The 17,560-nt window shown below is 53.8% G+C and overlaps 1 protein-coding gene across 1 annotated transcript; it reads right to left on the bottom strand.

The window, feature by feature from the left end:
• Positions 1 to 501: 501 nt before the first annotated feature.
• Positions 502 to 12,971, bottom strand: Adck2 (aarF domain containing kinase 2). The gene is made up of 8 exons (XM_048340343.1): positions 11,994 to 12,971; positions 10,592 to 10,738; positions 7,100 to 7,228; positions 6,519 to 6,614; positions 4,023 to 4,274; positions 2,300 to 2,428; positions 1,308 to 1,361; positions 502 to 866 (listed from the first exon to the last, which is right to left on the bottom strand). Exons 1-8 carry the CDS (start codon positions 12,894 to 12,896, stop codon positions 726 to 728), a joined length of 1,851 nt encoding a protein of 616 aa, XP_048196300.1. The 5' UTR covers positions 12,897 to 12,971; the 3' UTR covers positions 502 to 725.
• Positions 12,972 to 17,560: the final 4,589 nt, after the last annotated feature.

The raw sequence follows: 17,560 nt of genomic DNA, 5'->3' as shown, positions 1-17,560 counted from the left end.
CACACACATACATATACACATACACACACACCACCCCCCAGAAGACAATGTCAGGACCGTTCTGCTCCTGACCCTAGTGATGGCCAAGTCACATCGTTTCCCGTTTTTGGTGTTTTTTGGCGCTACCCAGGTCTTTACTAATTGTAGGAAGTAATCTACCACTGACCCACACTCACAGCTCTCGTATAAAAGTTTAGCAAAAATTGGCCAGGAAGATAATTGAAACTTAGTGGAATTTGCTCTAGTCATATAGCTTCAAAGATTGGCTAGTGGTACAGCACCTGTATAGTTTATAAAAGAACAACATGCATACTCTCAACTTTTTGCCAGTAAGAATGCAAAATAAATATCTTTATATTTATATTGGAAGACATAGATAGGTCTTTGGGATTTGACGGCATTTTCTACCCCAAATATGAGAATTGACAAACCGCACAAGCAGGCTATGCCTGACCAGGGAGAGAGGAGGATTTAAACAAGATTTAAAAAACAACAACAATAAAACAAAATAGTTTGATGTATTTGTCCACCCGGTACCCCCAGCACCAGGTCCCACTCCCCAAATGCACAGACAGAGCCCTTGTCCCTTTACTCCCCACGTAAAGCTTTTCACACAGACCCAGAAGACAGTGGTGTGCCTTCTTCCACAGTATGGGGTCTGCATGGCCAGTACACCACAGGGCAGGCCCTTGGCAGCAGCCTTCACTTCCTGCCCACTGCCAGGGTCAAAAGATTGACATTGATCCTTTGAGAAGAAAAGGCTTTGCTGCCTCCAGGATGTCCAGCTGGGGGTCCAGTGAGCGGCCAAGCCCCTCCAACACCATAATGGCCAACACAATTGAAGCAAAGTTACTCTCAAGCTTTACCTGGAAATGAAAAACAGAAGCTCTTTATAAAACCTCTTGATATAGACAGGGTCCTGCATAGTCATGATATCTTCCAGAGGGCCTCTCTGCCCCTGTGGAATGTCCTTTCCCTCACGCCATCATCATTTCCTCCACCTCTCTCCCAGGAACAGAGCAACCAGGCCGGGGATGCCAGCTGACTAGGGACACCAGGGCACGAACCTCCTACTCTGAATACCACAACACTGCGTAGACTTGACAGATAAATAGACTGTTGGCAAGGAAAAATCCTGTCTGGGTCAGCATTCGCCATTAAATGGAATTTGATGAAAAACATTGCAAAATGGATATAACCCAAGTACCACACGCCACCCCACCCCCATCCAGCTTCCCCTAGGTCCGCTGCCCCTGCAGGCTTCCCAGGAGCCTTCTCGCGGAAGGAAGGAAGGAAGGTAGCCTCACCTTGTGAATCATCAGCAGTTTAAAGACGTTGGAGAGAAGGTTGGAAACTTGTAGCTGGAAAACAGAAGAGGTGGAGAACTCTAGGACTGTTTCCTTCCTTCCTAGGATTTTACCCCCCACCCCTTCCTACCAGCTATACTCTCTCATTTTCATATACACACAAAACATACGTGTGTGTGTGTGTGTGTGTAAGGAGCCCACACGGGCTCTACTCTTGGGGAAGATTCAGGTTATAGACACTGTCAGAACAAGTCGCAAATGGCCCATCCCATCCATCTACTCCATCTTCTTTACAAAAAGCCCCTCTGGGTAGACCAGGTCAGCAGCACAGTGGCCATTTGAGGTGCAACCTTCTGCTAACAAGGGGGAGACAGGCAAGTAACTAGAACTATGTCCAAAATATGACATAGGCTCTAGATCAGGCCTAAACTAGGGACAGGACGTGGGCTTCAGGGGTGTACTTCCATCCCTCCATGTTTAGCTCTCTCCATATCAGCTGAATAAGAAAGGTGACCCCAGCAAGACACCAGTGGGTCACAGCTATAATGGCTAACTACTCAAGAGACTGAGATCTGAGGACTGTGGTACAAAGCCAGCCAAAAAGACTAGCTACAACAAATCAGCAAAAAGTGAAGGTATGGCTCAAATGGTAGAGCACCAGCTTGAGTGAAAAAGCTAAGCAAAAATGCATGGCTGAGTTCAAGCCCCAGCACACAAAAATAATGGAGGTTCCCCAGCTACTCCAGGAGAACAAAGCCAAGCAGTCCCTTTGAAGAACCTTGGTTTCCACAGCTCTCCTCATGCCTCCAAGAAAACAGAAAGGTGCTTTGTTTCATTTTTAACCTGCTGTGGAGATGGTCTCCTGACATGCACGCGTGAACACGCGCACGCACATACACACACACACACCCTCCCTCCCCAACCTCAAGCATTCCCTTGGAGCAAAGTTGGAGCAAAGGCAGAGGCAGTGAGCCTCAGGAACATCTTCCCACCTGTTCCAAGGCGATGATGTTCTTCCTGGCCTGGGTCACCAGTGTGGCCATCTCAGCCTTGAACCTCTCCACGTCCTTGCACTCGTTGGCCCGGGAATGATGCAGGAAGAGCTCAGCCACTTTATGGCCCTGGAAGAGACATAGTACAGCTTAATGAGCATCAACTCTGCTGAACTTCCCTCACCTCTTCATTGCTTTTGTCCTGCTTTGTCTACCATCCTGGGCTTTTTTCCCCTCTTTTTCAACTTCTGCCCTCCGCAGGGCCTGGTAACCAGCCAGTCTTCCCTAAGTCTCTCTGTCCCTGGCAGTCTAGGTGTGCTTTGCCTTCCTGAACCACACAGAGGGCACCGAGGGCAGAGCTGCGGTCCACGCAGCGCCAGGCCCTGCCGGCTGGGCGGGGAGCAGGGAGAGGCAGGCTTTCCAGGGGGCTCCCTTCCTTTGCAGAAGAGCAACCTGCTCCCCAGCTTTCCCTGGGCTCAACCTGTCCTCTCCAGGGCTCCTTCCAAACTGAAGTGCCTCAGTGGTCACCTCAAATGCCCGTCACCTCTCACTGCATGGCCCTGGGAACACAACTCTTCCTCCTGGGACTGTGGTCTTGGTCTTCCATCAAACCTGTACAGAGGAACACCCCAGCCCCACCAGTACACCCAGAAGTTTAACCAGGAGTTTAACTGGCGCAAGACTCTGGCTTTGGCTGGCCCCCTTGGAAGCTCCTTAAGTATTAAGGATCTTTCTCGATGGTGAATTCTTCACCAGGTAGCTAGAGGATTTCTTCCCAGTAATCCTTGATGTAGAGGCTCTGCTGAGTACCTTCTCTCTACTAACAGCTTCTAATCCCAGAGCCCCCAAACAAAGCACATCCACCCCACATTCCTACGCGTCTTACGCACGTGGAGGAGGATATGTTCTCCATACTGCTGCTTCTCTCCAGCCTGCCATCTTGCAGCAAAGCACAGAGTTGGGAAACAGGCATTGTTTGGTCAAAAAGCTAATGTCTTCTAGGTGCTAGTGGCTCACTCCTAGCTACTCAGGAGGCTGAGTTCTGAAGATCATGGATCAAAGCCAGCCCGGGCAGACAACTCCATGAGATTCTCATCTCAAATTAACCAGCAAAAAGCCAAAAGTGGAGGTGTGGCTCAAGTAGTAGAGAAGAGAACCAGCCTTGAGTGAAGAAGCTAAGTGAGAGTATAAGGCCCTAAGTTCACACCCCAGTACTGACACGAAGAGGAGAAGAGGAGAAAAAGGAGAAGGTACAGCAGCAGCAGCTGGTGTCCCCCTGCCTGCTTGCACATTTTGCTGGTAGAAAAACAGAAAGAAGGGCTGGGGATATGGCCTAGTGGCAAGAGTGCTTGCCTCCCATACATGAAGCCCTGGGTTCGATTCCCCAGCACCACGTATACAGAAAACAGCCAGAAGTGGCACTGTGGCTCAAGTGGCAGAGTGCTAGCCTTGAGCAAAAAGAAGCCAGGGACAGTGCTCAGGCCCTGAGTTCAAGCCCCAGGACTGGCAAAAAGAAAAACAGCACAGTCATACAAGGCAGGGAAAGGAGATGTTCATTTTCACAGTCACAACATGAACTGCTCCTCTCCAGCCCGGCCTCTGCTTTGTCCATCCCCCTCCGCTCACGGCCAGCAGCAGCTGCCTGACAAATGTGGGCCTTTTAACAAGGCTGAGGAGTCCCACGTCTCACAGGGCCTACGAGGGCCCCACCAGCAAGTCTCACCTGCCCCATCACCACGGCCAGGAAAACCGCCCGGAAATTGCTCAGGTCAGAGGCCTGCAGCTCAGACACGATGCCGGCGTCCAGCAGCACCAGCCGCAGGGGGCGGAGGGCGGGGACCATGGCCACTGTCAGCGTGTCACAGACGTCCGCCTGCCGCAGCTGCTCCTCCCGGCTTGGGGACAGCCCATCGGCACCCTGGACCAGGATGTTCCCGGGGTGGAGGTCCCCGTGCACGAAGTTATCCACAAAGATCTACAGAGAAATGGCAGCGTGCGGGACCCTGTCAGCCCTCACCGCCCAGCACGTGTCACGGGCAGATAGAGCGTTAGGTGACAATGGCAAAGAGACACATTTCACAAAGCCTATATATCCAGAATTTGTACAGGGACAGGCTGTAAATCAACGTTTAAGAAAAAAATTTTTTTTTTCTTTTTGGCCAGTGCTAGATAGAGCTGGAACTCAGGACCTGAGCACTGTGGCTGGGCCTCTTTATGCTCAAAGCTAGCGCTCTACCACTTAAGCCACAGCACCACTTCTGGAGTTTTCTGAGTCATTTTTAGAGAGAAGGGTCTCACAGACTTTCTTGCCCAGGCTGGCTTCGAACCATGATCCTCAGATCTCAGTCTCCGGAGTAGTTACGATTACAGGCATGAGCCACCGGTGCTGGCTTTAACTTCGGTGTGTGTGTGTGAGTGCTGGTACTGGGGCTCGAACTCAAGGCCTTCCACTTGCTGGGGTTGCTTGCTCACAGTTGGAACTCTACCACCTGAGCCATGCCTTCCCCAGCCCAGTAGTTTGCTGGCTGAGATGGAGTCTCACAGACCTTTCTGCTTGGGCTGGCTTCAAACCTCAGTTCTCCAGATCTCAACTTCCTGAGTAGCTAGGATTAGATATGAGTCACCAGCATCTTGCTGGAACTGTATGTCTTTATTTTCATGTGGTACTGGGGCTTAAACTCAGGGCCTTTTGCTTTCTCTTCGCTTTTCCACTCAAAGTTGGAGCCATAACTCCACTTCTGGATTTTTGTGGGTTAATTGGAGTTAAGAATCTCACAGCCTTGGGCTGAGACTGTGGCTTCGTAGTCGAGTGCTTGTCTTGCATGCATGAAGCCCTGGGTTAGTTTCCTCAGCACCACATACACAGAAAAAGCCGGAAGTGGCGCCGTGGCTCAAGTGGCAGAGTGCTAGCCTTGAGCAAAAAGAAGCCAGGGACAGTGCTCAGGCCCAGAGTCCCAAGTCCCAGGACTGGCAAAAAATATAGAGAGAGAGAGAAAGAGAAAGAAAAGAACCTCACAGCCTTTTCTTCTTGGGCTGGCTTTGGACTGTGATCCTCAGATCTCAGCCTCTCAGTGGCTAGGATTACAGGCGTGAGTCGCTGGCACCTGGCTGAATTTCTTGCTGCCTCTAGACAGTCGGTGGCAGAGGTGTGATTCAGACACTGCCTGGCGTCCTCCCATAGTTCCTGAGTAGTTCTTTGTAGAGCCAGAGCAGCAATTTTCAACTCTCCCAAGATCCTCTGCACTGTCCCCGTCAGTGATCCACCCCACCTCTTCCCCCCGCCCAGGAAACAGAACCTCCAGATTCTGTCCCCACACTGAGACTTTCTCTGCCGTCTGGCCCAGGGCATCTCAGTTCATCACTGGGGGAACAGAAGCATATCCTCTAGGCTCTCGGGTGTTTGTAGCCTCTCTGGCCTCTGCCCACCAGGTGCCAGGATCGTACCCCTCCTGCCTCCCTCCACCCCTGCTGTAACAGTCAAGCAAATCTCCAGATATGGCCAGGTGGACCCCAAGTGGACAAGAGCACCTGAGAGCCCTGGCTGCGGCCACTTGAGAAAGCACAGCCTCCTCCTTGAGGCCAGGCCTTGCTGCTTGTCCCTCCCCCACCCCCCCACCCCCCCCCCACCCCCGGGCCTGGCCTCAAACGGCCCCTTTCTTCAGACCTGCTCTGTGCCATATTTCACCACAGCTCTCACATCATTAGGTCCCCGCTGTTGCTCACCCGGGGGCCATAGCACCTTAGCGCCACCTGTCCTCATGCAGGTGACTCGTGCACTTCTGGGATGAAGCACTGGGTTGGGAAAGGCCTCTCCTCCCTGGGCACCCTGTACTGATCCTCTCTCTTTGCCAGTTGTCCCTTTGAACAGTAGTTCCATGAACATGGTAGTCACATCTGTGTGGCTCACTGCTGTACGCCCAACACTTAATTCAGTGCCTAGCCCGAAGAAGGGGCTCAGCAGATACTACAGGGATGAAGGAAGGAAGGAGTGATGAACAGCCACTCGGGGCTGTAGGCAGCTTGAGTAGGAATGGGTCTTGCTCGCCACCCTCCCTACGGCTCACAGCAAGTGCCAGGGAGAAAGGGCTCAGTCGGAACTGGGGGACACGTGAGCATGTGGGGGGCTGGGCTACCTCTAAGCAGATGCTCCCAGAGCTAAGCAGAGCCCAGCACCTCATCCCCAGGGCTGGGCCTGAGCATGCGAGCGGCACCAGCTCACCATCTTCAGGAGCATGTTGATCCCGAGCCGCGCGATCTTCCTCTTCAGGGCGTCGGGAATCCCTGCCTGCTGGTAGCTGGACACGGGCACGCTCTCCTTGGAGAAACCCACAAGAGAACAGCTTTACCCCGCCAGCCGCCCCGGGGGGACCCATCGGAGCTGCCTCCCTGCTACTCGGCGGATGACCCGCAGAGTCTGTGCCCTCCCACCCATTTCCCTTCCCTCTGATGCCATTTCTCAAAGGACAAGGTGATTAAAAGTAAACCTAAGGCCAGGTGCTGGTGACTCCCGCCTCTAATCCCAGTGCCTCGGGAGGCTGACATCTGAGGATCACAGTTTGAAGTCATCCCAGGCAGGAAAGTCTGTGAGACTCTGATCTCCAAAAGGCACCAAGTGGAGCCACTGTGGCTCAAAGAGAACAATGCCATCCTTGCACGAGAAAGCTAATCCAGAGTGCAAGACTGTGCATTCGGGTCCCAGTACTAGCACGTGTGCATGCACACATGCTAACGCGTGCGCGTGCACGCGCGTGCACACACACACACACACACACCTGAGTGAAGACATGATGAAAGTCTTACTTCATATGTTTCTACCAGGACCTCTCTGGCAACAAAGGGACGCAGAGGAGTGGGGAATCTCACAGACGTCACATTCTCGAAGTTGCGTTGAAAATGTTCTAAATTCTGAGCTTCATAACGCAGGTCAACCTAGGGCAGTGAAGAGGTAAGAAGAGGGTTAGTCTGGACTCGGGCCACCCTGACCTTCCAGATAGCTAGCAAGTCACCTGGTTCACCCTGCCTTCACTACCACTCCTCCAATGCCCAGGACTCCCGGGAAACTAGGTGAGGACGGTCCAGCCCAAGGCCGTTCCAGAGACCCAAATCTACCCACGAACTCCTCTACCCGGTGCCCCTTTTTATTGTTAGTACACAGCTTCCCCCTCACCCCAGACAGCCATGCCCCATCTCCCAGGGGTTGACGTCATTTCCCCATGGGGCAGCCCCCTGCCACCCGATACGCTGTGGCTACGCCCCACAGGGCTGACCCTGCCCTCTGCCGCAGCTCAATGCTCAGCCCCGCTGTAGCCGATTCCAAGGCTCGGCCCTGGCTTTGTCTTAATACCCACCCCTCATCTTTCCTCCCTCTGTCAGCTCTTGTCCACGTCTGCATGGCGCAGTCGGCCCTTCTAGAATGACATTCAGGTTGATCAGATGTGACATATGCCTCAGTGTCCAAGTCTAACTCCTGTGGCACCCCAAACTCCAAAGGGATTCAATATTTAGACCACGCCTCTGCCCTCTTTCCTGCATCCTTCGCCACTACACAGAATGCATGCACCTTCTGATACTCAGGCTGTCAGCGGGTGGCACCCCCACATCCTCTCCTGAGCCCCAGCCGAGGCCCACCCCAACCTTGGGAGACACCTATAGAAACTCTGATCACAGTCTGTTTACAAGTTTTTATGTGTCAACACCCTCTTAAAGACAGGAAAAACATGGGCTGGGAATATGGCCTAGTGGTAAAGTGCTTGCCTCGTATACATGAAGCCCTGGGTTCGATTCCTCAGCACCACATATATAGAAAAAGCTGGAAGTGGTGCTGTGGCTCACGTGGTAGCGTGCTAGCCTTGAGCAAAAAGAAGCCAGGGACAGTGCTCAGGCCCTGAGTTCAAGCCCCAGGACTGGCAAAAAGCAAAACAAAACACAAGACGGGAAAAACACACTGCCCTCTTCCAGCACCAGTGCCTAACCAAATGCTGTAGCCGCAGCATCAATGTCTACGTGAAGAGAGACAGACTCACACGCCGTGGCCCACAGCTCTGAGACCTCTAACCAGCAATGTGGTGAGACGAGAGAATGATGCGTGGGCGTGCTGTGGAGACAACTGTTTGTGATAAAGACTCAGTAAGAAGCACGAAGAGAAACTAAAGGAAGAGCTGGTTTTTAAGACAAACGGACACTAGACCCTATGTTGAAAATGAACTCTACAACTTTGTGAGTGGGGATGGTGGGAAAAACTGGGAGAGGGCTCAAGAGAAGGGGTGACATTAACCAAAAAGAAATGTACTTTACCTGGCTTATGTAAATGTAACCCCTCTGCACATCACCTTTGCAATAAGAAGAAAAAAAAAAGTTTCTTGTGGTTTTGTTTTTTTTTTTTTTGAGACGGTCTTGCTAGCTAGCCCAGGCTGGCCTCCATTTCAAGATCCTCCTGTCTCAGCCTCCCTGAGTGCTGGGATTACAGGTGTGCGCCACCATGCCCAGCTTCCAAATATATATATATATATATATATATATATATATATATATATATATATATATTTAAAAAGACAAATGGAGCTAGATGCTGGTAGCTCACACCTATAATCCTAGCTACTCAGGAGATTGAAATATGAGGATCGCAGTTCAAAGCCAGCTGGGGTAGGAAAGTCCATGGGACTCTTTTTTTCTTTTTCTTTTTGCCAGTCCTGGGGCTTGAACTCAGGGCCCGAGCACTGTCCCTGGCTTCTTTTTGCTCAACGCTAGCACTCTACCACTTGAGCCACAGCGCCACTTCCAGCTTTTTCTATATGTGTGGTGTTGAGGAATCGAACCCAGGGCTTCATGTATGCGAGGCAAGCACTCTACCACTAGGCCATATTCCCAGCCCTCCATGGGACTCTTATATCCAATTAACCACCAAAAAAACCACACAGAAGTAGTGCTGTGGCTCAAAGTGGTAGCATGCTAGTCTTGAGTGAAAAGAGCTCAGAAACAGTGCCCAGGTCCTGAATTCAAACCCCACGACCAGCCCAAATTAAAAAAAAAAAAAAGAGGCCCGAGAGAGGCCCTTGCTCCTTCCACCTGGCAAGACACAGTCTGTGCTCTGGTCCCTAAATCTGCCAGCACCTTGATCTTAGACTTAAGTCTCCAGGGCTATAAATGATAAATTGCTGTCACTTCTAAGCCCCTTGATCTATAATATTTTGTTACAGCAGCCTGCACAGACTAAAACACTTTCTAAACACCGAAACAAATCCTGGAGACTTAACACCTTAAATCAGCAGATATAGAGAAGACTTGGCACACAGCCTCTGCAGGCCTGCCCACTGCTGTTCTCTCCGGACAGGGAAGCAGCACACATGTCCACAGGAGCCCTGGCTACCCCCAAGGTATGTTTACACACAGGCCTGGCTACACAGACCCATGCCCCAAGCCTCCCAAACAGGGAAGAGCCCCTCATCTATTCAATCACTGTGGAAGCAAAGTAAAACAAAGTAATCATGTGACTAATCACTCCTTCCCCTAGGGGAAGATGGTGTCCCTAAGTGCCCACTGAACCGCTGCATGGAAACGCCGGTCAGAAGACCAGGGACGAAGAGATGTTCCCCACTTCAAGTCCCTACTTGAGCCAAGCAACAATGTCCCACGCCTGTAATCCTAGCTATTCGGGAGGCTGAGATCTGAGGATCAAGGTTTGAAGCCAGCAGGAAAGTCCGTGAGATTCTCAGCTCCAATTAACCAGCAAAAAGCTGGGTAAGCCAACCTTTTTTGCTCAAGCCATCCTCGAGCAAAAAAAAGTCTAAGGAACAGTGCCCAAGTCTTGAGTTCAAGCCCCGGTACTGGCACCAAAACAAAATGGAAAAAAATCTCTTCCATGATCCTTCATGGTCTCTCCACACTGACACATGCTAAAGATGGCAGTGCCAAACCTGGAAGGAACTGGGTCCCTAAATCACTAGGGAGCAGAACCCCACATCCCTCAAGATTACCTGAATGTAAGAAACTGCCTCCTCGGGCTGGGGATATGGCCTAGTGGCAAAAGTGCTTGTCTCGTATACATGAAGCCCTGGGTTCAATTCCCCAGCACCACATATACAGAAAATGGCCAGAAGTGGTGCTGTGGCTCAAGTGATAGAGTGCTAGCCTTGAGCAAAAAGAAGCCAGGGACAGTGCTCAGGCCCTGAGTCCAAGGCCCAGGACTGGCAAAAAAAAAAAAAAAAAGAAAAAGAAACTGCCTCCTCATTTACTAAGCACTGTCAACAGCAAGAATTAGCCTAGGTGCTATTTAGAGCCGAAGGAAGAAGTCACCTGTTGGACCATGAGCTTCTCAAACTCATCCACAACCTCAGGCAGGCTAAGCCATTTGACGCCCGGCAAAAGCCCAAGGACTCGGCTGCCAATCTTCATCAGAAGCAGGTCCATATGCACCTGGGACAGCAGGCCAGGATGCAACACCTGCCACAAAGAGGAACTGTGAGACACAAGGAGAAATACGGACAACATAATCCCCCTAGCCAGATAACCTCCTGAGAGCAGAGGGGAAGCACCTGATACCCAGGAAGTCCCTGCTGCTGGTGGTTCTCCATCCCAGAGACTACAGACTCCTAACCCTCCCTCAACCCGTTCACAACACCTCTCCTAAAGTCAGAAAATAAAATAGCTGGGCATCAGAGGCTCATAGCTGTAATCCTAGCTACTCAGAAGGCTGTGATCTGAGGGTCAATCAAAGCCAGCCCAGGCAGACAAATTCAAGACAGTTTCTTGACTTGGAGATTCTATCTCCAATTAACCAGAAAAAAAAAAAAAGCCAGAAATGGAGACATGGTGTGGAGACATGGCTTAAGTGGTAGTGTCCACCATAAATGGAACAAAACCAAGTGACAGCTGGAGGCCCTGAATTCAAGCCCCCAATACTGCCTGTCACACTCTCTCTCTCTCTCTCTCTCTCTCTCTCTCTCTCACACACACACACACACACACACACATACACAATCTGTCTGCAGGTAACAAGCATTCAAATATCAGTTACATTAACAGAAATTCACAAACCTAAAATCCATGATCCATGATTCTCTAAGTTCTGAAAGTATTTAAGGACCGAGATCATGCCACAAATGGAAAGCACACTTGATGTCATTCAATGATGTGAGGTCAAACTGAAAGTTCACTAAAAAGGTTGTCAAAATTACCTTCGGACTCTATGCATTAAAGAAGCATAGGAGCAGGGTGCTGGTGGCTCACACCTGTAATCCTAACTACTCAGGAGGCTGAGATCTGAAGATCGTGGTTCAAAGCCAGCCAGGGCAGAAAAGCCTGTAAGACTCTTATCTCCAATTAACCACCAGAAAACCAGAAGTGGCACTGTGGCTCAAAAGTGGTGAGCAAAAGAGCTCAGGGACAGTGCCCAGGCCCTGAGTTCAAGCTCCATGACCAACAAAGACACACAAAAAGAAGCATATGAAATAGAAATGAACTTCATGACTAGTATAGGGCGTTAGCCCCAATATATCTCACTGTGTATATGCAAAGATCCCTGAATCGAAGAACACCTGAAATCTAAAACATTTCCAGTTCTGAGCATTTCAGAAAAGGAATAATCGGAGTGGGGGTGACCTGCACTGGGGGCAGTCCTGCCCGCCTGCCCCCCACCCCGGCTCGGTGGGTGCCTGTGGGCTGGGGAGGGTCTGGCGGAAGCCGGTAGCGCACTCACTTTTACAGCCACGGGGATGAGCCTGCCAGGCTCGGGTGGACAGCCAGGCGCCCGCGACCCTTCTACATTCGATCCAACAGGGTCAGCTTCAGGAAGGAGCAGCTTTTCTAGAAACGACTGGTCCGCGAGATTTTCCGGAATCTTCCATTCATTCCCCAGCTGTCCAAAGACCTCTCGGCACCTAGCGACCAGCCCGGCTCCGGAGGCGGCCTCCCGGGGCCCCGAGCTGCCGACTCTCCCCAGCAAGGCAGGGCTGGCGAACGCCTTGTACACCTGGGCCACACAGCCGGAACCCACAGGTGTCTGCGTCTCGAAAAAGAGGACGTGCCCCCAGTCTTTTCCGAAGGCCTCGAGGAGGGAGCGTTCCGTGTGCGCCCAAGGGTGCGGGGCCACCTGGACGTGCAGCCTGGAGAACAGGGCGCAAAAGTCTTCGGAAAAGAGGTCGCGCCGGGTGCTGGCCCACTGGCCCAGTTTGATGTAGGTGGGGCCCGAGGTCTCGGTGGCTTTCAGAAGCAGGTGGAACCAGAGGGCGGCCAGGCCCGGGGCCAGGTAGGTGAGAGGGTAGAGGAGGAGGAGGGGGAAGAACTTGGCCAGGAGCAGGCCGGCTCGGACGCAGAGGCGCAGAGGCAGGAGCACGCGGCGGCCCCGCTCCCCGGCCCGGCCCTCGGCCACGTCGCTCCGGTGGGGGGCCTTCGGCAGGCACACGCGGCCGGGGACCCCCACCCCAACGTCCCCGGAGGCGGAGATGAGCTTGGGCAGACTACCGAGCAGAAGCCAGCACACTCGGGCCCCGCGATGGTACCCCAGGGGCCCGAGAGGGCGCAGCTCCTCCGGCTTGAGCCGAAAGCAGCACCGCAGATGGGACAGGCAGACCCGGGCCGAGAAGCGCCAGGGGGTCCCCATCGTCCCCGAAGCCCAGTCCCGGGCGGCGCGCCCTCCACCTAAGGGGCGCCCATCGGGGCCCGCGCGGAGAGGCGTCCCCGGGGCGAGGCTCGGACCCCGCCTCCCGCGCGCAGCCCCCGGCCCGCGGCGGCCCGGCCCGCGCGCGCAGGGCCCCCCGTGCCGCGCCTCGGCCGCCGGGGGCGCTGCGCATCGGCCCGGCCGCGCCGCCGCTCCTACCCGCGCCGGGGGCCCGAGGCCGGGCCGAGCGGACTGCGGAGCCCGGGCAGACGGCGGCCAGACCCGGGCCAGGCGTCGGGACGCAGGGCCGCGTGCGGGAGCCGGCCCGCACGAGATCGCCGGGTGCGGGGCGCCCGCTCCCCCCGAGATCCGGACGCCGGGGACCGGGCCCAGGAGCGGGGCAGGCGTCCGGGGACGCTGGGGCGGGGCGGGGCGGGGGGGGGGGGGTCCGAGCCGCCGAGCTGCCGAGCCGGGGAGGAAACGAGGCGAGATCGAGGCTGGAAGAGCGAGGGCTGGCGCGGGGCGGCGGGGTGCGGGCGGTTGGAGCGGCGCGGTCGCCGGGGCGGCGAGGGCGGCTGTCTACGGCCGGCCGAGGCCCGCGCGCCCCGGGTCTTCCGGGAGCGCCCGGGAACCGCCCCCCTCCGCAGGCCACGCCCCTTAAAGGGGACGCGGCGTGAGCACCTGCCCCCAGAGCGATGGAAACCAACGCGGGAGCGCCTCCCGCGTCCCGCTCCCCGCGTGGGTCCTGACAGCTTATCCTGGGGTAGTCAAGCGTCTCGGGTGGCATCGATGTGGTGATGGGGGGGGGCGGTTTAGACTTTGGGGAGCTCTAGGAAGTGGATACACGCATCCGCAGGCTGGTCGGCAAGGGGAGCTGGAGAGCCAGGAAAGCAAGGGGAACTCAGAGGAGGCACCACAGAGGATGGAGCTTCTTTGGAGAGGGTGAAGGGCGCAACCCCAAAATGGGAAGAACTGGCACTGGCGTGAGGCTTTGAATGGTGCGTGTGTGTGTGTGTGTGTGTGTGTGTGTGTGTGTGTGACGCTGGGGATCGAACCCAGCTCTTTGTGCACGCTAGATGTGCAGTGTACCACTCAACCCCAGCCCCGTCATATCAAATAGGAACCCCAAGTCAAAATGTGCCAGGGCAGCGTTTCACAGCCGCGCCTGGTATTTGGCTGGTTCCTCTCCCGTGGGTTCCTGTGCCCGGGAATGTGTATGTATTAGAATGGATATTAAGAGAATAACTGTACGAAGAGGCCCTCTCCTGACCATGGCTGACAATAGAAGTCTGTCCTCCCACCTCCCAGAACACTGAATTTACCCCTCCTCTAATCAAAACCAACCACAAAGGACCCAGCCAGTGGCTTCAGATGCCCCGGGGCCCAGCACCCGCCTTCCAACAACTTCCCATTCCAGTGCACCTGAAACCTTTTCCACCAGCATTCATCTCGACTGCCAAATTTCCCCTGCCAACCAAGGGAGAGCAGTGATGTCTGGCTTTCTGAGTCAACAGCCTGTGTCTCCCCTGATGGCCACAGACTTCGCAGCAGTGGAAACCCGGCTGGTTGTGATGAAGTCTCTGGTTCTCGAGAATGCCCCTGCGGTGTTGTTTTGATCTGATTCCACTAGGTGGCACCGTTTGCTTTGAAGTGCAGCCAAAGCCTCCCGGGCTGGACGTGCTCTGCCACGGGTCTGACCCAGCTTCTCTTCTTGAACAAGAGGTCTGATTTTAGCACCTCCCGTGGAGCACTTACGTAGAAGATGTGACACGGGTGGAGTTCTTGTGCCTGGGAAAGGACAGTTGCTGGGGAGTTGACTGGCTCTGGTGCTTGGCCTCTGCATGCTTAACATTCTGAGCAGGATGCTTCTTTTTTTTTTTTGCCTTGGACTCAGGGCCTGAGCACTGTCCCTGCTCAAAGCAAGCACTCTACCACTTGAGCCACAGCACCACGTCTGGCTTTTTCTATATATATGGTGCTGAGGAATCGAACCCAGGGCTTCATGTATACGAGGCAAGCACTCTTGCCACTGGGCCATATTCCCAGCCCCAGGATGCTTCTTTGATGTATGGAGGAGGGTTGTCTTGCCTACTGTAGGGTGTTTTTAGCAGCATCTTTGGCCCCTACCAACCGAATGCCAGAAACACCTCTTGGTCAATACTATAAGCTAGATTCCACATAATCCACAAACATTTCCTTCTCACAGTTCAGAAGAGTTGAGAAGGGCCAGAAGTGGCGCTGTGGCTCAAGTGGCAGAGTGCTAGCCTTGAGCAAGAAGAAGCCAGGGACAGTGCTCAGGCCCTGAGTTCAAGCCCCAGGCCTGGCAAAAGAAAAAGAATGTGAGGAAGAAGGAAGAAGGAGAAGAAGAAAAAGAAAAAGAAGAAGAAGAAGAAGAAGAAGAAGAAGAAGGAGGAGGAGGAGGAGGAGGAGGAGGAGGAGGAGGAGGAGGAGGAGGAGGAGGAGGAGGAGGAGGAGGAGGAGGGGAGTTGAGAAGCCCAAGACTGGGGTACCAGCAGATTTGATGTCTGCTGTGGTCTCCTAGTTCAAGACAGCTAACGTCACACTGTGTCCTCACATGGTAGGGAGAAGGCAAAAGGGCTCTAGGGGATGGGGGTGTTAATAAACTCAAAGTAAAATAACAGGGTACACAGTGTAAGGCACTGAGTTTAATTCCCAGTACTGTTAAAAAAACAAACAGCTGGGTGCCAGTGGCTCACTCCTTAATCCTAGCTACTCAGGAGGCTGAGATCTAAGGATTGCAGTTCAAAGCCAGCCTGAGACAGAAAAGCCTATGAGACTCCACCTCCAATGAACCAGAAAAATGCCAGACTAGAGGCATGGCTCAAATGGTAGGGGCACCATGGGCAAAAAAAAAAAATATTTGAGAGTGTAAGTCTTTAGTTCAAGGCTTAGTTCCAACATAAATAGTAAATAACGTGAAATCAAAATAACAAAAAAATCTACCTCTGGCCACTCACACCCCCAAACTGACCCTTCCCAAGTGATGGACCTGCCTCAGACCACATGGCCGTGGCTGGTCCCCGCCTCCTGCCTGGGAGCCTTCGTGGTTGGCCTCCCAGCCCTCTCCAGCTCTGCTAGGCTCAGCTTTTTGCCTTCTAAGTTCCCTGCTGGAAACACCTGCTTGGGGGCGTGGCCACCAGGGGAGGTGCTTCCATCCTTGGGGTCACATTGCCTGAGCTACTGTGGGTAGCCTTGGGCAAGCCCCCCCCCAGCTCCTTTTTTTTTTTTTTGCCAGTCCTGGGGCTTGGACTCAGGGCCTGAGCACTGTCTCTGGCTTCTTTTTTTTTGCTCAAGGCTAGCACTCTGCCACTTGAGCCACAGCGCCGCTTCTGGTCGTTTTCTGTATATGTGGTGCTGGGGAATTGAAGCCAGGTCCTCATGTATACGAGGCAAGCACTCTTGCCACTAGGCCATATCCCCAGCCCCCCCCTCCCCAGCTCCTTTTTGATCATTTCTTCCCTTATACAGAGAGGCTGGTGCTGGAACCAACCTCCCAAGCAAACTCTGGGACTCTTTCCTGGGCCCTGAGCTACTCAGGAAACGGAGTGGGAACAAAACAGGCAGCTGCTTTTGTGCTTTTTCTGTCTAGCTGATGAGGACAGGGCTAGGGGCCCTGAGGACCTTGTCTCCCCCAGGGCCCTGAGAACCCAGAGAGCCATGGACTGGAAAGTTGCTGAGACCACTGCCCAAGGGCCCCCGAGTCCCCAGGAGGCTTGATGTCCAGACATGAAATGGGGCTGTTGACTTTACCCTGCCCCTAAGCCAAGTTCCTTCCTTGTCTACCTTATCCAGATGTCACAGGCTAAGCACAGATGCACGCCCCTCCCCCACACCAGCTTGCTAGTTACACCTTCTCATGGCCTTTGCACCCCAGGCCCCCAGCATCCTCCTGTTCCTGTCACTGATCCCCAGCGGGACTTGCACCTCTGCCCCCTGCCCACAGGTGGCCTTCTGCAACCGTGACCTGGCCAAGTTTGTGGGGGACTGAAGAAGTCAACCAGACCACTTTTACCAGCGTTATGAAATCAAGAGGACTAAGTTGTTCAAAGGACTCGGTGTCTTGGGGCTTGCCCACACCCATACACCTCCAGCCCTGTCGTGAAGAGCATCTTCCCATACTTCCCTGAGAGCCAGAACCGCAGCGAGGACCGTGTGCCCAGCACACAAGCCTCAGTGCTGGCTGGCTGTCAGGTGTGCAGAGTTTCTGTGTTCACCCATGCCCTGGAAACCCCTGAGTGACATGCAGCGCGTGTGGACAACCCAGCTCATCCTGGACTCCGAGAGGGACTTCCAGAGTGGCCACCTTGCCTGCCTGGTGACCTGGCCCCAGAAGCGAAAGCCCACGTGATATTTGACTCCTTTCCATTTCTTTCTTCCAGATGGTGACTTTTTTTAAAGTATGCCTTTGAAGGCACTGGCCGATAGGGGGCAATGAGGTAGAAAGGGATACAGCCAGCAGCCGAGAGAAGACAGGAAACTGAACTCCAGGACCGGCTGAGCTAGAGATGCCCCGGGGAGCTGCAGTACCTCTACCTTCCAGATGGGGGAGCCACAACAAGGGCCATGGACTGAACCCTGGTCCCAAATTCCCCTTCCAGATCCCTGGCACAAGGCAGAGCCAAGGCTCCCGAGGAGAGAATCGTGGT

Source organism: Perognathus longimembris, chromosome 2, assembly GCF_023159225.1.
Source record: "Perognathus longimembris pacificus isolate PPM17 chromosome 2, ASM2315922v1, whole genome shotgun sequence".
In the NCBI taxonomy this organism is placed as follows: domain Eukaryota; kingdom Metazoa; phylum Chordata; class Mammalia; order Rodentia; family Heteromyidae; genus Perognathus; species Perognathus longimembris.
Note: the sequence above shows the minus strand (reverse complement) of the source record. Positions and strands in the feature narration are given on the sequence as shown.